We start from the raw sequence: 17556 nt of genomic DNA, 5'->3' as shown, positions 1-17556 counted from the left end.
GAGCACACTCCACCATGACATGCTTACTCGGCACACCAGGAAGTAGCAACGCCCGCCTGAACAAACTCCTAGAGCCATGTGCACAGTACCCCAGCCTTTCAGCCATTGGTCGCCTGTAGCAATGTGTCTCCCTCTGATTGGTCCCCTCATGCTATATATACCCCTGTAGTTCCACAATAAAACGGATCTGCGTCACTGAACCTGGTCTCCGGAGTCATGCATGCAGACGCCCTAGCGTGTTGGGGCTCCATCATTCTCACCCCCCGAGGGACCCCCTGCTTCATCTGGCACCCGAACATGGGGCCCCGGAACGCCTGGACGGGTGAGCGACCCTCAACAGTAAAATGGGAAACCTACCCCCTTCGGCCAGAGTGCCACAAGTGTGCGCGCTCCACGCCTTACTGCAGAGCAAGCGAGTTAAGGTCTCTGAAAAGGAACTCCAAACTCATTGGGAATATCTATTACAGTCCAATCCGTGGTTAATCGAGGCCCCCATTTGGGACCCCTCCACTTGGGAGAAGGTCTTGAAAAAGATTTGATCCGCTGAGGTCCACGAGGTGTCTGTGGGCAGATATCCCAGAAGAGGGAATTCAGCATTTCTACAGCCCAGCAGTGCACCTCTGTTTGCATAAGTGCATGCCCAGCGGGGGCTCACAGAGGCACCCAAGGGCTGCCTATGCCACGGTGGGCTTGGGAGGCTTGCGCACTGGAAAACCATGCACCTGTAGTGTCCAGAGTTCTGCAGCTGTGGGGCAGGCAGGCTCAGTTTTTGCTGCTGCTCCTGTGGTGGATAGGCGCACACTCCCAGTGGCAGCTCACAGGGGCACCAGCGGTGCGTTTGCCGGTGTGGTGTGCTGAAGCACTCTGAAGGGCCCTGGCACCGAAGCCACATAATTGAGGCGTCTGTGCGCAGATATCCAGGATGAGTGAATTCAGAATTTCTACTGCTGGGATAGGGGGGTGGGTGGGAGTGTGTCCCGGTTTGTCCAAGATTGCACCTAGTGGGGCCTCGCAGGGGCTCCCATGAGTGCCCTGTGGATAGATGGGCTCTGGGTGCCTGCTCCTTGGAAATGCACGACTGTGGCAGTGCCTTTCCAATGGCACTGATGCAATGGTGTGAGCACACTCCACCATGTGCAGAGGTCTGATGCACTCTGAGGGCCCTGGTGCTAAAGATGTGCAGCTGGGTTGTCTGTGGCAGTTATTCAGGAAGAGGAAATTTAGAATTTCTACTGTGGGGCAGTGCGCCCTTGTCTGTTCGAAATCACACCCAGCAGGGTTCACAGTGGCATCCAAGAGTGGCCTGTGGAGGGGTGGGTTCAGAGGCCTGCGCGCTGGAGGTTTGCCACTGGGGAGGGGGCGGCTGCACTTACTGCTGCGGGAGGGGTGCACCTTTGGAGGTGGAGGTCCCAGGGTCCTCAGGTCTGCGGGTGGGGCAGCAGGATTTTGGCTGGAGTGGCTGCCGGGTCGGGGGCCACTGTCTGGGTGGTGGTGCTGATGAGTTCCTAGAAGAGGCCTCTCTCCCCTTTGAGATGGCGTGGGCTCCATGCTCGAGCCCCGCAGTGCAGGGGATGCCAGCAGTGGTGGTAGTCTCTCCCTGTCCCAGAGAGCCTGGTCCGCCAGCCCCCACTGTTCCTGCCAGATTTAACCCTCACTCACTCACACACACACCACACACTCCCCTTTCACCCCCTCACTCGCTCACTTCCTCTCCCTCACCTCTGCCCTGCCAGCCACCATCTTCTAGTCTCCAGTATCAGCTATTTTTCAAAAGGGCATTATCAGAACCAAATTCCTTCCTTATTTATTTTTTAAATTTTTATTTGTTTATTTTTATTTCTTTTTTATTGTTGACACCATTCCCCTTTTCTCCCCACCCCACCTTTGCCCACTGGCACCAGCTCCCAGCACCCCTCACAGGCCTTCTCCCTCTGTTGTCTGTGCCGATGGCTACCATATGGGTGCTTTTTGGCTACTCTCTTCACATGCGTTCGTCAGTCCCCTCCCCTGACCTCAGTCAGTCTGTTCTGTGCTTCCATTTTGTCCATCAGTTTATTTTGCTCATTAGATTCCACACATAAGTGAGATCATAAGGTGTTTGTCCTTCTCTGACTGGCTTACTTCACTTAGCATCATCCTCTCCAGGTCCATGCACTTTAAAAACAACTGTGTTTTTTTTTAAAATGAAGGCTGGTTTGGTCAGAGCACTGGGGTCCCGTGTGGTTTGAGGGAACAGAGGAAAACGTGAAGTGTGAGCACTGGCTCGGGCGCCGGCGCGGAGCTGAGGGGAAGGCGACGGGCATCTCTCTAACCAGCACTTACATGCTCAGCAAACGCACGAGCTGACGTGTGTGTCGTTCAGACATTATTCAGACATTTCACTGCTGTGGACCGTGCACGATGGGTGTGCACGGATGTGATCACACGAGCCTGTCTCCCCACTTTCTCCCGAGAGCTACCCCGTTTGCTCTGCCTCGGCCTCGTATCCGAACCATGAGGCGTGCAGAGACTCCGTTTGAAAACTCATCTTTGCACCTTACTACTTCTCTCCTAGTCATACTTTAAATTTGCTGGCACCATATGTAACTTTGTTATTTTTTAATTACATAATTTTTGTTCTTTCTTTTGTCCTTCCATTCTTGTGTTGTTGCCCATATTGCGATTCCTATAATCAGGATAGACTGATACCCCACCTAGCGGTCTCTTGCCACAATACAGCATTTGTTTTCACATTTCTATTAGAAACAGTTCATATTTTAAATAATAAGTATTTTGTTGAAGCAACCAGTACTTGGTTTTAAACAGTGCAACTCGTAGTTGGCTGTTTGGTGAGATGTAGATGCTAGTGAAGCTGATGAATAAAATAGACGTAGGAAAGCCATTGGCCCTTCTGCCCAAAAGGAGACACCGCTTTGGGAAACACATTAAGTGAGCAGGGATAGTAACATTCTCCTACAGTTACCTCAAGGGCCAGACAATCACCTACTTTTTTAAAGGTTAATGCTACTCAAGTTGGTAAATTGGTTATAGTTATAGACTTCACCAAGCCGATGCGCCTACTATACACGCAGCTGTTCCTGGGTAAGAAATAGTGTGGCCCTATTGGTCATGTCAAATGCTCAGCCCCCGAACAGACGCCAGCCCAGACTGCTCAGTGTGGCCTTGGGAGGTCAGTTCAGTTTTGCCTATTTACAGACTTAAAAGCTGAAACTTAGGTTAAGTGACTGTATGAGGAGACAGCACCAGTCAGCGGCTGAGTCCAGATCCACATCCAATTCTATTTCGCTTGAACCCGATTCTCTTTTCCTTATATCACATCACACTTGGACGTGCACCCAGAATCCCAATATCTGCCCAGGGTGACAGGCACCCGTCTTACCAAGCTCCACTTCCAGCGTGTCCTTGACCGGCTCCAGGATGTCGGGCTTGAGAGTGGTGTTTCTCACTAAGGAGGAAAAGAAGAACCATGATGTGCCGGGGAAGCTGCAGCCTGCGTGCTGAGCGTCTGAGAGGTGGCCACACTGAAAGCTAAATATTTTGGAGCTGCCTCTGCAGATTTAATTCACATTCCAGAGGCTAGGACTCGGGTTCCATGTGAAAAGCAAATTTCCACAATGACTGTGACATCGAGGTGCAGGTGCTGGCAAAAGAGTAGTTTTTTATAAATCCATGTCTGCCTGCGCGAAATTTTCTTGCAGGCCATGGGGTGAGGCTACATATGGGAAGAGTGAGCAGGCTGTGCAGGCTGTGCTGTGCTGTGCTGTGCAAGCTGTGCAGTGCTGTGCTATGCAGGCTGTGCTGTGCTACGCAGGCTGTGCTGTGCTGTGCAGGCTGTGCTGTGCTGTGCTGTGCTGTGCAGGCTGTGCTGTGCAGGCTGTGCTGTGCTGTGCTGTGCTGTGCAGGCTGTGCTGTGCAGGCTGTGCTGTGCTGTGCTGTGCTGTGCAGGCTGTGCTGTGCAGGCTGTGCTGTGCTGTGCTGTGCTGTGCAGGCTGTGCTGTGCAGGCTGTGCTGTGCTGTGCTGTGCTGTGCAGGCTGTGCTGTGCAGGCTGTGCTGTGCTGTGCTGTGCTGTGCAGGCTGTGCTGTGCAGGCTGTGCTGTGCTGTGCTGTGCTGTGCAGGCTGTGCTGTGCAGGCTGTGCTGTGCTGTGCTGTGCTGTGCAGGCTGTGCTGTGCAGGCTGTGCTGTGCTGTGCTGTGCTGTGCAGGCTGTGCTGTGCAGGCTGTGCTGTGCTGTGCTGTGCTGTGCAGGCTGTGCTGTGCAGGCTGTGCTGTGCTGTGCTGTGCTGTGCAGGCTGTGCTGTGCAGGCTGTGCTGTGCTGTGCTGTGCTGTGCAGGCTGTGCTGTGCAGGCTGTGCTGTGCTGTGCTGTGCTGTGCAGGCTGTGCTGTGCAGGCTGTGCTGTGCTGTGCTGTGCTGTGCAGGCTGTGCTGTGCAGGCTGTGCTGTGCTGTGCTGTGCTGTGCAGGCTGTGCTGTGCAGGCTGTGCTGTGCTGTGCTGTGCTGTGCAGGCTGTGCTGTGCAGGCTGTGCTGTGCTGTGCTGTGCTGTGCAGGCTGTGCTGTGCAGGCTGTGCTGTGCTGTGCTGTGCTGTGCAGGCTGTGCTGTGCAGGCTGTGCTGTGCTGTGCTGTGCTGTGCAGGCTGTGCTGTGCAGGCTGTGCTGTGCTGTGCTGTGCTGTGCAGGCTGTGCTGTGCAGGCTGTGCTGTGCTGTGCTGTGCTGTGCAGGCTGTGCTGTGCAGGCTGTGCTGTGCTGTGCTGTGCTGTGCAGGCTGTGCTGTGCAGGCTGTGCTGTGCTGTGCTGTGCTGTGCAGGCTGTGCTGTGCAGGCTGTGCTGTGCTGTGCTGTGCTGTGCAGGCTGTGCTGTGCAGGCTGTGCTGTGCTGTGCTGTGCTGTGCAGGCTGTGCTGTGCAGGCTGTGCTGTGCTGTGCTGTGCTGTGCAGGCTGTGCTGTGCAGGCTGTGCTGTGCTGTGCTGTGCTGTGCAGGCTGTGCTGTGCAGGCTGTGCTGTGCTGTGCTGTGCTGTGCAGGCTGTGCTGTGCAGGCTGTGCTGTGCTGTGCTGTGCTGTGCAGGCTGTGCTGTGCAGGCTGTGCTGTGCTGTGCTGTGCTGTGCAGGCTGTGCTGTGCAGGCTGTGCTGTGCTGTGCTGTGCTGTGCAGGCTGTGCTGTGCAGGCTGTGCTGTGCTGTGCTGTGCTGTGCAGGCTGTGCTGTGCAGGCTGTGCTGTGCTGTGCTGTGCTGTGCAGGCTGTGCTGTGCAGGCTGTGCTGTGCTGTGCTGTGCTGTGCAGGCTGTGCTGTGCAGGCTGTGCTGTGCTGTGCTGTGCTGTGCAGGCTGTGCTGTGCAGGCTGTGCTGTGCTGTGCTGTGCTGTGCAGGCTGTGCTGTGCAGGCTGTGCTGTGCTGTGCTGTGCTGTGCAGGCTGTGCTGTGCAGGCTGTGCTGTGCTGTGCTGTGCTGTGCAGGCTGTGCTGTGCAGGCTGTGCTGTGCTGTGCTGTGCTGTGCAGGCTGTGCTGTGCAGGCTGTGCTGTGCTGTGCTGTGCTGTGCAGGCTGTGCTGTGCAGGCTGTGCTGTGCTGTGCTGTGCTGTGCAGGCTGTGCTGTGCAGGCTGTGCTGTGCTGTGCTGTGCTGTGCAGGCTGTGCTGTGCAGGCTGTGCTGTGCTGTGCTGTGCTGTGCAGGCTGTGCTGTGCAGGCTGTGCTGTGCTGTGCTGTGCTGTGCAGGCTGTGCTGTGCAGGCTGTGCTGTGCTGTGCTGTGCTGTGCAGGCTGTGCTGTGCAGGCTGTGCTGTGCTGTGCTGTGCTGTGCAGGCTGTGCTGTGCAGGCTGTGCTGTGCTGTGCTGTGCTGTGCAGGCTGTGCTGTGCAGGCTGTGCTGTGCTGTGCTGTGCTGTGCAGGCTGTGCTGTGCAGGCTGTGCTGTGCTGTGCTGTGCTGTGCAGGCTGTGCTGTGCAGGCTGTGCTGTGCTGTGCTGTGCTGTGCAGGCTGTGCTGTGCAGGCTGTGCTGTGCTGTGCTGTGCTGTGCAGGCTGTGCTGTGCAGGCTGTGCTGTGCTGTGCTGTGCTGTGCAGGCTGTGCTGTGCAGGCTGTGCTGTGCTGTGCTGTGCTGTGCAGGCTGTGCTGTGCAGGCTGTGCTGTGCTGTGCTGTGCTGTGCAGGCTGTGCTGTGCAGGCTGTGCTGTGCTGTGCTGTGCTGTGCAGGCTGTGCTGTGCAGGCTGTGCTGTGCTGTGCTGTGCTGTGCAGGCTGTGCTGTGCAGGCTGTGCTGTGCTGTGCTGTGCTGTGCAGGCTGTGCTGTGCAGGCTGTGCTGTGCTGTGCTGTGCTGTGCAGGCTGTGCTGTGCAGGCTGTGCTGTGCTGTGCTGTGCTGTGCAGGCTGTGCTGTGCAGGCTGTGCTGTGCTGTGCTGTGCTGTGCAGGCTGTGCTGTGCAGGCTGTGCTGTGCTGTGCTGTGCTGTGCAGGCTGTGCTGTGCAGGCTGTGCTGTGCTGTGCTGTGCTGTGCAGGCTGTGCTGTGCAGGCTGTGCTGTGCTGTGCTGTGCTGTGCAGGCTGTGCTGTGCTGTGCTGTGCTGTGCAGGCTGTGCTGTGCTGTGCTGTGCTGTGCAGGCTGTGCTGTGCTGTGCTGTGCTGTGCAGGCTGTGCTGTGCTGTGCTGTGCTGTGCAGGCTGTGCTGTGCTGTGCTGTGCTGTGCAGGCTGTGCTGTGCTGTGCTGTGCTGTGCAGGCTGTGCTGTGCTGTGCTGTGCTGTGCAGGCTGTGCTGTGCTGTGCTGTGCTGTGCAGGCTGTGCTGTGCTGTGCTGTGCTGTGCAGGCTGTGCTGTGCTGTGCTGTGCTGTGCAGGCTGTGCTGTGCTGTGCTGTGCTGTGCAGGCTGTGCTGTGCTGTGCTGTGCTGTGCAGGCTGTGCTGTGCTGTGCTGTGCTGTGCAGGCTGTGCAGGCTTTGCTGTGCTGTGCTATGCCGTGCAGGCCCTACAGGCTGTGCTCTCCTCAGTACATTACCAAAGCTCACCCAGTTGTCCAACTTGGAACCTAGCTCTCATCCTTTCCTCTCTCCTTCACTCACCATTTCCATTTCCTCTCAGATATACCCCTTAAATATTGAGTCCATTTGCTTCTCCCCATCCTCATGGCCGTCCTCGTTTCCCCTCCATCAGCCATGCCTGCCTGACTGCAGCAGCCTCCTAATTCTTCTCCTATCTCCATTCTCCCGCCCACAAACCCATTTTCTACACAGTGGACAGTAACCTATGTCCAATACAAATCTGTTCCCGACCGTCTTCTGCCCAGAACCCTCCTTGGCTTCCTGCTGTTCCTCAGATGAAGTCTGTGCTCACTGGGACGGTGTCTGTCAGTCTTGTTTGCACACACTCACCCTGTACTGCTCCTGACTCTTCCTGGGCCGCACGGTCTCCCCACACTGCTTGCGCTCTCCCTCTGCCAGAACGGCATCGTTCCCGCCTCCATTGGCTAATGGGTTCCCATCCCAGTTCCCGCTTTAGGCTCGGGATACCCAGGTCTAGGTTTTGTGCCCACTTTGTCTCCAATCCTCACAGTGTATTGTCACAGCCTGTCCCTTCCCTCCTGACCACAGAATGCTCAGTGCTGGGAGGCCAGAGGAAATGTGCAGGTACTGTTTTCACAGCCACAGCACCAAGCCCAGTGCCTGACACATCCTAGATTTTCAGCAGATATTTGTGTGAGAATGAACAAATAAACGAATGAGTAAACGCGGAGGACGTGAGTGATGACAGACTAGGCTTGAGTGAACGAGATGCCACAGGTGATCCAAGGAGTCCTCGGGGCAGAGAAAGCCGGTCTGCCCCTGGGGACCGACGGGCGAGGGGCCAGGCCTATGGGAAGGACAGCCGCGGGCCACCTGGAGGGGCAAGTGGTGCCAGCGGGGCATTTGCTTCTGTTTCCTTCTGCAAGGAGCGGTCTCTCGGTGTGGAATTGCTCAGGCCTGAGGCAGCAGGTCAGGGCCAGGCTGCCCGTGCGGTTTGTGGCTCACAGTTACAGGAGAGGAGGCAAAACTGAGAAATATGTTTCCAAGAGACAAATCCGCTACCCTGTAGCTGTTCAATACAAGACATGGATGACTGCCTTGGTAATGCTTAGACATCGCCATGCTTACATTAATGACTAGTTTATTCGTGCCGACACCTGTAAATCCAGTGGGCTGATCCAGGGGAGAGACTGGGCCAGCACAGAGAACTGTCAGAAGAATCAGCCCAATGGGCCATAAACACAACCAGATGCTCAACTTCACTAGGACTGAGGGAAATGTAAATTGATATAAATGAAAGAGACCCCACTTGGCACCAATAAAAATAAAATCTGAAGACACCAAGAATAATGTAGGAATAAGAGGAATCTATTCACTGATGATGAAGGTGTAAAAACTGGCAAAGCAATACCTTAGAATAACATCATGTGCTTAATAATACAAATCACATTCTATAACATAGAATATTATTCTATTTATGAATGGACATATACATATGTAAAAAAGGCATAAATAGAAAGGATATCTTATATAATGAAAAGCTAATATACAAATCAACAGAACGGTGGAATAACCAGTTGCTATGACATGCACTGACCACTAGGGGGCAGTGCTCAATGCAGAAGATGCCCCACAGGGAGAGCACCACTCAGAGAAAAGCTGGGCTCTTGGCTGGCACGCATAGTGCCGTGGCAGAAACCTCTCCCGCATCCGCGGCAACACTAAGGTTGTCCGACTGACTGCTCAGGCCCACTCCCTAAGCTGTCAGTCGGACATCCCCCGAGGATTTCTGGACTGCGAGAAGGTGCAGGCTGAGCTGAGGACCCCTCCCCCACAAGTGCACAAATTTTGTGCACTGGGCCTCTAGTAAACTATAATAGTAAACTACATCTGGGAAGGCAGGGGAAAGGGAAGAGATGATGGCATGGGCCTCGAGCTGTATCTGTAATGTTTTGTTTCTTTAAATAAAAAGCAAGATTTTAAACCTGTCGAAAAATACCCACAGTATTAAAGCTGGTAATAGGTATGTGGATGCCAGCTATTTCTGTGTGTGAATTATTGATAGCATTTTAAAATTTATTATAGAAACAAACCAGGGATAAATGCATGGAAAACCCAACTTGGGACAACTTGGATATGCGCCTTCCCTGCAGAATGACTCTAGGTTAATGGGAATACTGATGCTTGCTGATATACAAGGCTTTCCCCAACGACACTGTATGTCTATCTTATTTGTTTTCCAAAAAGGAAAACATCACGAAACCCCAGGAAAATGACTGGGTAGTCGGGATTCAAACATGAAATCTTGAAACCAAGACGTCACTTACCAATGGTTTTCACGTGGACAACGGCTCTGACTGTCCGGGGTCCTGCGCCGCCGGCCTGGGTGTAGTCGCAAGCATACGTGCCCTGGTGGAAGTCATAGATCACGTCCAGCGGCAGCGGGTTGCTTCTCTGCGCAGAGAGCAGTCGTCCATTCTAGTCCGAGAGACAGAAAGGCAGTGAAGCTCTTTCTCCAGGGACTGTCTTGTACTAATTGCACCTTTCAGAGACCTTCCCAAGTGCGAACCGGGAGGGGACAGCCAGCCAGAGATGAGGACACGACAGTCACCCCCTGAGCGAGGAAGAGGTTCTATTCAAAAGTCTTTGCAAAGTTCTTTCTTAAAATAAGAGGTGTTTTAAATACCATCACATTGTGCGTGGAGATCAGGAGCCCAATCTCGTCAGCCCACTAAGAAGTATTTCATTTATTATTTTCCAAAGCATGACTCAGGCCCCTGAGAGTATTCTAAAAAGCACATCATATTACATCATATTCTAAGTAGCTAATACTAAATAATTTTTTTAAAAAAACCTATGTGATCATTATGTCTGAAAATTGATGCAGATTTTCTGTATATGGGGCTAATATAAAGCTTCCTCTTTAAATAAATTTAACTTTAATAAAATAATAAAATTTAAATGTAAAACATTAAGTCCATCAATATGACAGAGTGGCTGAGGACTGGAACACCGTGGCTTCCCTCGGTGCCTGAGCTGCCTGGGGACTGGAGCAGCCACGAGTCTTCCACTCGCTTTGGGGTCTGTTGGCGAGGCCTCTGGCGCTGCAGGGCGACCTGCCTGTCCTTCCCAGACCCTTTTCCCGCCGGTGCCCTGGCCTCCGCCCTCCCCTCAGTGCCGCACCCCTTCTCAGCCCAGGGTGCACACACTGCACCGCCTTTGCCAGGGTGGGCGCTGCTCAGCTTCCACTCCCAGGGCGAGGGCGCCCTCCTGGGGACAAGTCGGCACCACTAGCGGCCCAGCGCAGCGCAGCGCCCCACTGCGAGCTCAGACCTCCTTCACTGCGTCCGTGCACCCCTGGACTGAGTGCGGTGTTCGGTGTGTAGGTCACTCCTTCTCCGGGGTCTTCCAGAGCAGCCTTTGTGCCAAGACATAGGCCAGGTCCTGGACACGCCGGGAATCAGCCCAGCCTCTCTCATGGGCGCGCAGTGTAAGGACGCAGACGCGTCTCCGCCAGTGGCAGATGTCCCCCAGGCCGTGACTCCGCTGATAGGAGGCAGGCCTCCCCTCCAGTCCGAGCAGCGCTCTGAAGAAGGTGCAGGAATCAGGCCGGGAAGGGAAGTGTCATTTAAGAAGCTTGAAGCAAAGCATCCATGCAGGAGGCAAGGCCCAGCTGAAGGGGCCCATGCGCCTGGCTGTGTCTGACCTCTGGGCTCCCGCCCCCAGCAGGCCAGCGGCTGCCTTCTGCAGAGGAAGCGTGAGTGAGTGCGTGCACAACTGAACAGAAGGTTGTGAAGCATAAGAGTCACATTATTAGACTTTTTTTAGTGGCAACTCAGTGTGAGAGCGCTTACCAATTTAAGCAAAGTCATAATCACTTCTGCACCACGGGGACTGGGGCGTGGCAGGAGTGTGAGCCTCTGGTAGATGGTTATCACTGTGCAATGTGAGGGGCTCCTGCCTCCACGTGGCCGTGGCCCGTGGCCTCCACGTTCCAGCCAAGAGTTCCAGGAGCAGCCCTCTCACCGCTGCAGCCGAGGAAGAGATGAACAGTAAAGAACAATAGGAAGAGCCTCTTATCCGGGTCGCTTGCCAAGGGTTTTATCAGGTCTCAGCTCATCTGACTGCTCAAAGGCCTCTCTGGCTGGGTTTGCATAGACCCTGTTTTCCATTTTACAGATGAGCAGCCTGAGCTCCCGGGCTTTGTCTTTTGCTCTGTGACACAGAGCTAGTCAGTGAGAGCACTGGAAATTTATCTAAATTATTCTGACTTTGAGTTTCCAGTTCTGATGGAGGAATTCCCCTTCCACGCTGCCTGCTGACCTGTAGAGTCAGGGATTCCCCACTCCACGTCTCTAGTGTGGTTCCTGTGGCTCACGAGGAATTTCCAGGAGGTTGGTTGACAAGCAGCTGAGGGTTGGGGGACAGAACGGGTCGGAGGGGCAGCTGCCGTGTGAAGGGAACCAAGGCCAAGTAGTGGGAGTGTCAAGGTTAAACAACCCATCGGCTGATCTCAAGGATCAAGAACCCTTTAAAAGGAAGGTTCAGAGCATGGGACAAAAGTCAGAGACAGAATTCTGCACAGTGACACATAAAAAAACAGAAATTAGAGTGGAGGTCATAAATCACATGAGAAGACAGGCAATAAATCACATGGGAAGGCAGAGTTAGAACTAAGACGTTGGCTGAGCAACAGGGAAGATGAGTGATAACAAAGTAGACCTAATCCTATAGAATAAAAGGGTAATATGCAAATAAACCGAACGGCAGAATGACCAGTCGCTATGACATGCACTGACCACCAGGGGGCAGATGCTCAACGCAGGAGCTTCCCCCAGCCTGGCAGCCCTGATCGCCCAATCAGGGCCTGCTGGCCAACCTCTCAGTCCCTCTCCCAGCGGGCAGGCTCTAATTGCCTGATGGGGAATGGGGAACTGGGGTTGGGTGGCTGCAGATACTAGTGGTGCCAGGCCAAGGTCCCCACCCTGCTGGTCGCTCCACACAGAGGGTGACCAGCATTGGGAGACAGAGCTGGCAAGTGGGTGGGAACGGCCAACCTCTTGGTCCCTCCCCTTTCCCCTCCTCCCCCCTCCCCCTGGCCAGTAGGTTCCTATTGCCCAATGGTGAACAGGAAACTAGGGGTGTGTGGCAGCGGGGGGCTGGGCTGGCTGCCAGCAGCTGGGGAAGATGGCCCTGATTGCAGGCCAAGCCTAGGGACCATACCTGTGCACGGATTTCATGCACCAGGCCTCTAGTTTTTCCCATAAAAATGGAAGAATGGCTCAGTATGTACCATTAAGATTTTATGAGGTGGAAATAAAAGGAACATCAAAGACAAAAGATAAGAGATAAGCAATTTGTGCTAAGAACGATGGAAACCCCGTTCTAATAATACAATCACAAATGATTTAGGTGGGAAACAGAGGGGCTAGTGGGGCTGTACAGGGAGTGCTTTGTTTTGTTCAGAGGTAAAGAAATAAACAGATAAAAAAGAGCAGCATCCCATTGAGACCCATGCGGAGAGTGTCGGGGAGGCCTGGAGAGAGCTGAGGCATGAAGAAAAAGCTGAGGGCACAAAAAGCCCCTTTATTTTATTTACTTATTTTTAATCCTCACCTGGGAATGTTTTTAAATTGGTTTTAGAGAGAGAGAGAGAAAGGGAGAGAGCCATCGATGTGAAAGAGAAGCATTGATTGGCTGCCTCCGGTATTTGCCCTGAGCAGGGATTGAAAACAGAGCCTTTTGGTGTATGGGATGACACACCAGCCAACTGTGCGACCTGCCAGGGTAAAGGACTCTTAAAGGAACGTGTGACGCAAGGAGACGAACAAAGCAAAGAGAGCGTGCCTCTTCGAGCATTCACTGTTCTGCTCTGATGTCACCAGCCTGCTGTGCTGAGGGCAGTGCTGCCCCTCCAGCGAGCACCCACACCGTGCGCTGTCTGTGTGGAGGGCGCACCCTGGAACTGCCGACACAGCACTCCTGCCTGGGCTTTTGCTGCTCATCTGGGACTACATCTCAAGCCCTGTCTCCCGGGGGACCCGGTGTTTTCACATCTGTTTAATGACTCAGTGCCCAGCTCACCTCTTCTCACCCCTAATTGCGTTAGTGGCTACTTTCTCCAGTTTGGCAAATGCTGTGAGTTTACTTTGAGCCATAAAGTCACCAAATGTGATAGTCACCACTTTCACATCCTCCAGTTAAATCATTTTATCTTTTATTTTATTTCTTGAAAATGTCTGTAGGGTCTACCATCTTCTTTTTATTCCCACAGGGTCCCGGGTCAGGACTTATACTTGTAAAGTTCAAACACACCAACAGGGACCTAACAACCTACCACATACCCAGCCTGCTGCCTGTGCACACAGTCCGCCCTGACTCCACCAGGCATAACCTCTGCCCTCTGAGCCGCGCGCTCCCAGCACGCAGTGTGCCTGCAGCTCCTGCTCCCAGTGTCCATCCCCCACTCCCTGCCAAGGGCCGCTGCACCCTCCCTTGTTGCAATCAACTGACAACATTCCATTTGTACACACATTTTGCTATAATATTTATCTTTTAATGGTAATAAAGGTATGTTATGGAGAGCAATTCCACCTGGACTCAGGGCACCTGTGTTAGTGCCATCTGCTCTGCCTGAGGCCTGCGGTTTTGTATGAGAGAAAGGAGCACTGGTACTATTTCCTGCCTCATATCATCACTTTTAGTAACACACTGCATCCACGAGGTCTGTGAGTCTCCAGGTGTGCATGTGTCTGTGTGCATGTGCGTGTATGTACTGCACACGCACACGCACACACCTACACACACACGTAATGCATAAACATAGCCTAAACCATGCCTCTCCAAAGCCGCATCGTTTAACTGCGTTTGGAACAGATGCCTTTGCCACTGATGCCTCTGACGCCTGCAGCCAGAGCCCCGAAGGGAATGAGCCTCCTTAGCAAATGCCAGGCAGCCTTGGGGTTTCGCTGACGAGAGCGATGTGTGCAAAGTTGGCAGCCGCTCCGGCTCGTGCTCACCTACAAGTGAAAATGGCCTTTCAGTGCCAGGTGTGCCCTTCCACCTGGAAAGCCGAGCAAGCCTCTCCGCGGGGCTGGGAGCAGCCCCCGGGGCAGAGCAAGGCCTCCGCCATCCGACTGCCACACTCATCAGCCAGGGGAGTGTCGTTGTTCAGAGAGCGGAAGAGGATGAACAGAACCATGGACTCCTTACTAACCTCATCTTAGAGGCTGTGAAATGAATGTGCCCCAAACTGGGCATTTTGGAAGCCAGCATGCTTTCAGTGTCACTTTAAAAGACAAATGTGAAACTTTAGACACATCACTCATCATCCCCGAGTAGTTATTTCTACAAAGGACATAAAGCACCTGGCCACCTGCTGTCCCCACAGCTCAGGAGAACCGAGTGGAAAACGCTGTCCCCCCAGCAGCACCCCCTCCCCCACGCCTCTGCTGTGGGGTCAGGAAGTGCACGGGACCCCCAGCAAGCAGGCGCCTGCTGGGCATCAATCAGTGGCAAGTTAAAATGATGTTTTATATTAACAAACGAACATATTTTGAAGTCAAATTTAAAGTTTTACACAATTTTTCAGACAAAGTACTGGACTTTAAACAATTATCGTCAGTGTAGTGGCATTTAAATTCTATTCCCTGATTCCGCTGTCCAGGGGCCAACTGGCAGAGGGCTTCGGAGGTGATGCTCGGAGCATTGGCATCGACTGTGGCACTGGGTAACCCATAAGCACAAGGAAAATGCCAGGTGTTTTGCTATGTGGTTTGTAACTCAAACCCATTACAGAACTTACCTTTCCTGGCCATTCTCTTCTCCTCTTAGCACTTCACTCCCGTCTCCTGGTCTCGCCTGTCACTCAGTGCCTCGCAGAGGTGCCCACTCAGGAAAGTGTTCTATGCTCCGATTCGCCCAGAGACCTTCTCACTTGCTGGGTGCTCCCTCCCTGAGCAATTCTCACTGCTTTCCGAAGGCATCCTGCTGACCGCTCTGGCAGCTGCCTTGGCCAGTGCTGTAACTACCTCTTACTTCACATGGATATACCTGACTTTGAGACAATTTCCTGGCACAATCGAAAGGGTGGCTGGAATGGCTGGAGCGGCCGTCCTGTGGCTCCCAGCAAAGACCATGGTAGAAAGTCAGTCTTTTCTGTGGGCACAAGGCCAGCCTTGGGGAAGCTCTGGACCTGAGATCCTCAAACCCACGATTCTACAGACTGACAGAGATGCTGCCATTAGAAACCACATCTGATGAGTTTTGGAAAAGTCACTCTTACCTGGTACCAGGTCATCTCTGGACTCGGGGCGCCACCCTGGCAGCCAAGGCTGGGGCAGTGAATGGAGCCGGTGCTGCCCAGACGGAGGTAGCGCGTCCGCGGCTCCCGGCGTGCACAGGAGAGGTCGGCCTGGGGCTGCACGTCCAGGTCCATCTTCACACAGCACGCCTCGTCCCCGCGGCTCCTGGGAGAACCAGGAGAGTCAGCATGGCCCCGTGAACACAGGTTTGACCCAGGACCAGCGGGCTTGGGGATATTTTGGATAAGAATGCCTGCGGGACACACCTCATCCTGGGCCTACAGATATAGGAGCCAGCATGGCTCCTCTCCGCGGTCAGAAAGCGCAGGGCCGTCTTGTCCAGGAGCAGGTGGGACTGGTTGCTGGTAATTTCCTTTAAGGCGCCTCCTTCCCGAGGCTGAAGGTACCACTGGACATCAGACAGGCCCTCACGGTCATGGCAGGGCCGGCGCTCAGGGCCCTGGGCGGGTGAGGGAGGGTGTCTGTGGTAGGAACGGGGTTTCCATGCCTCTGCTAAGTCACAAAATAAGACAAACTCCTCGGCGCTCTCCGCAGAGTACATCCAAAGGAAGTTTTTGATGGAGCAACCTAGAAACCACAATAGACAAGCAACACAGAAACACATTCAAGGATGAAACTGACTTACGTTTACAAAGAATAGTTGCTATTTTCCACTTCACTGTCCCCATTTTGTGGGAAAAGGAAGTTTACATGCTAACGCCCCCCACTCCCCCCCAGGGCACCCCAGCCACTTCAGCTTAGCAGTGGGTAATATTTGATTATTATGTAATTGTATTTTGAGTAGTTAGACAGCCGAGCCAGTGTATTCCTGCTCCCACCCAACACCCACCTGAGTAACTGGGTCCCCCATCAATGCTTGGCGTCAGCTGAAAGCTGTTCACCCCAGTAATTTCTCCTTCTACAGCCTCTTACTAGTAGGAAGAATGTGTTCTGTGATAGTGTGTCATGCTACTGATATATCAAATGATCTGTCACTTTAAGCTTTGACCATAAGATTCAGTGTTGACTTGAAAAGTGAACCCTACCTGAGATGTTAAACCCTTTGGTCCTCTCTCCTGTGACAAACCAAAGGAAGATCCACCCCAAACAGAGCATCGTCCGCCCAGGGGCCGGTCCCTCAGGAAGCACTCCGTGGCGCGGGGGTGCACCGGGACTCAGTCTACCCCGCAAAGCTTCTTCATTGCTGAAATAAGTGGGAGATAAGAAATTGAAACTGTGATCAAAATGCAAGTCACACAGGAAGCTTTGAAAGGGCAGGTCCTTCCTAGCAAGCGGTCACATGTCCACGTGTGCATGGCACTCAGTGGGGTGTGCAGGCTGCGTGCCACTCACCCCGGAGGCAGGGGGAGCCTGGCGAGCTCAGCACCGCGGGGCCTGGCACAGGCAGTGTGCTCTTCTGACCCCATTTCCCCACAGGGTTTCCTCCCCACGTTCTCAGCTAGTACGCACATTTCCATGAGTGATTTGGAAAGAATTAAATGAAAATTTTCCTGAAAAGAAAATGACACCTTAAGTGAAAATGTTAGACTCCCCACACTTAGGGGAGCTGGTGGAGTGCGAAGCCGCGCTGCATGCACATGGCTAGTGTGTGGGAACTGTAGCGCATGCAGGATGCTGGACTTTCTGTGTCGCAGATAAGAGGAAAGCGCTGCTGCTGGGCGGCATTGCTACCAAATCCTCCAACTGGAAAATGAGGATGGGTCACCGCACAGTGCAGGAGCCTGGGCTGTGCTCCCAGCATTTGTCCACTTGCTGGTAGTGTGGTCATTGGAATTTTCAAATCACCTACAAGAGATGAGAGGTCAGGGCACTGGGAGGGCCCTATCCGTCCAGGGCGCCAAAGGATGGTTGTGAAGCAGGAACGCCCTCCTCGCAGTCCTGGAGCCTGGGGCCCGCATTGTGGCACCAGCACGCCTGGCTCTGGTGAAGGCCTCTCAGCCTGGCCTTGCCATTACCGCGCTTGGCGGAATCCGGAGATCTCTCTGGAGTCTCTATTACAAGAACACAAATCCCATTCACGAAGGCTCTGTCCTTATTATCTAAACACCCCCTAAGGCCCCACCTCTAGTACAGTCACTAGGGCATTATCTTTGAGGGTTAGGATTTCGACATATAAATTAGGAGGTTGGGGGGAACACAGACACTCAGGTCATAGCAGTGGGTAATATTTGATTATTATTTAATTTTATGAGTGGAAAAATAAAAGTAATTTTCCTATAGAACAGTTTTCCTGTGCCTCTGAGAGTTCTGACTGT

The 17556-nt window shown here is 53.5% G+C and overlaps 1 protein-coding gene across 1 annotated transcript in view; it reads right to left on the bottom strand.

Annotated features, from left to right (window-relative positions):
* Positions 1 to 17063, bottom strand: part of IL18RAP (interleukin 18 receptor accessory protein) — a 27032-nt gene extending 9969 nt beyond the window's left edge. The window contains exons 1-5 of the mRNA XM_006761119.2: positions 16327 to 17063; positions 15547 to 15868; positions 15262 to 15445; positions 9305 to 9455; positions 3380 to 3445 (exon numbers count right to left, since the gene is read on the bottom strand). Of these exons, the coding sequence (XP_006761182.2) occupies positions 3380 to 3445; positions 9305 to 9455; positions 15262 to 15445; positions 15547 to 15868; positions 16327 to 16396 (793 nt within the window). The 5' untranslated portion in view covers positions 16397 to 17063. The remainder of the gene's footprint in view (positions 1 to 3379; positions 3446 to 9304; positions 9456 to 15261; positions 15446 to 15546; positions 15869 to 16326) is intronic.
* Positions 17064 to 17556: the final 493 nt, after the last annotated feature.

Source organism: Myotis davidii, unplaced genomic scaffold, assembly GCF_000327345.1.
Source record: "Myotis davidii unplaced genomic scaffold, ASM32734v1 scaffold296, whole genome shotgun sequence".
Lineage (NCBI taxonomy): Eukaryota > Metazoa > Chordata > Mammalia > Chiroptera > Vespertilionidae > Myotis > Myotis davidii.
The sequence above is the reverse complement of the archived record's forward strand: the minus strand, read 5'-3'. Positions and strand labels throughout refer to the sequence as shown.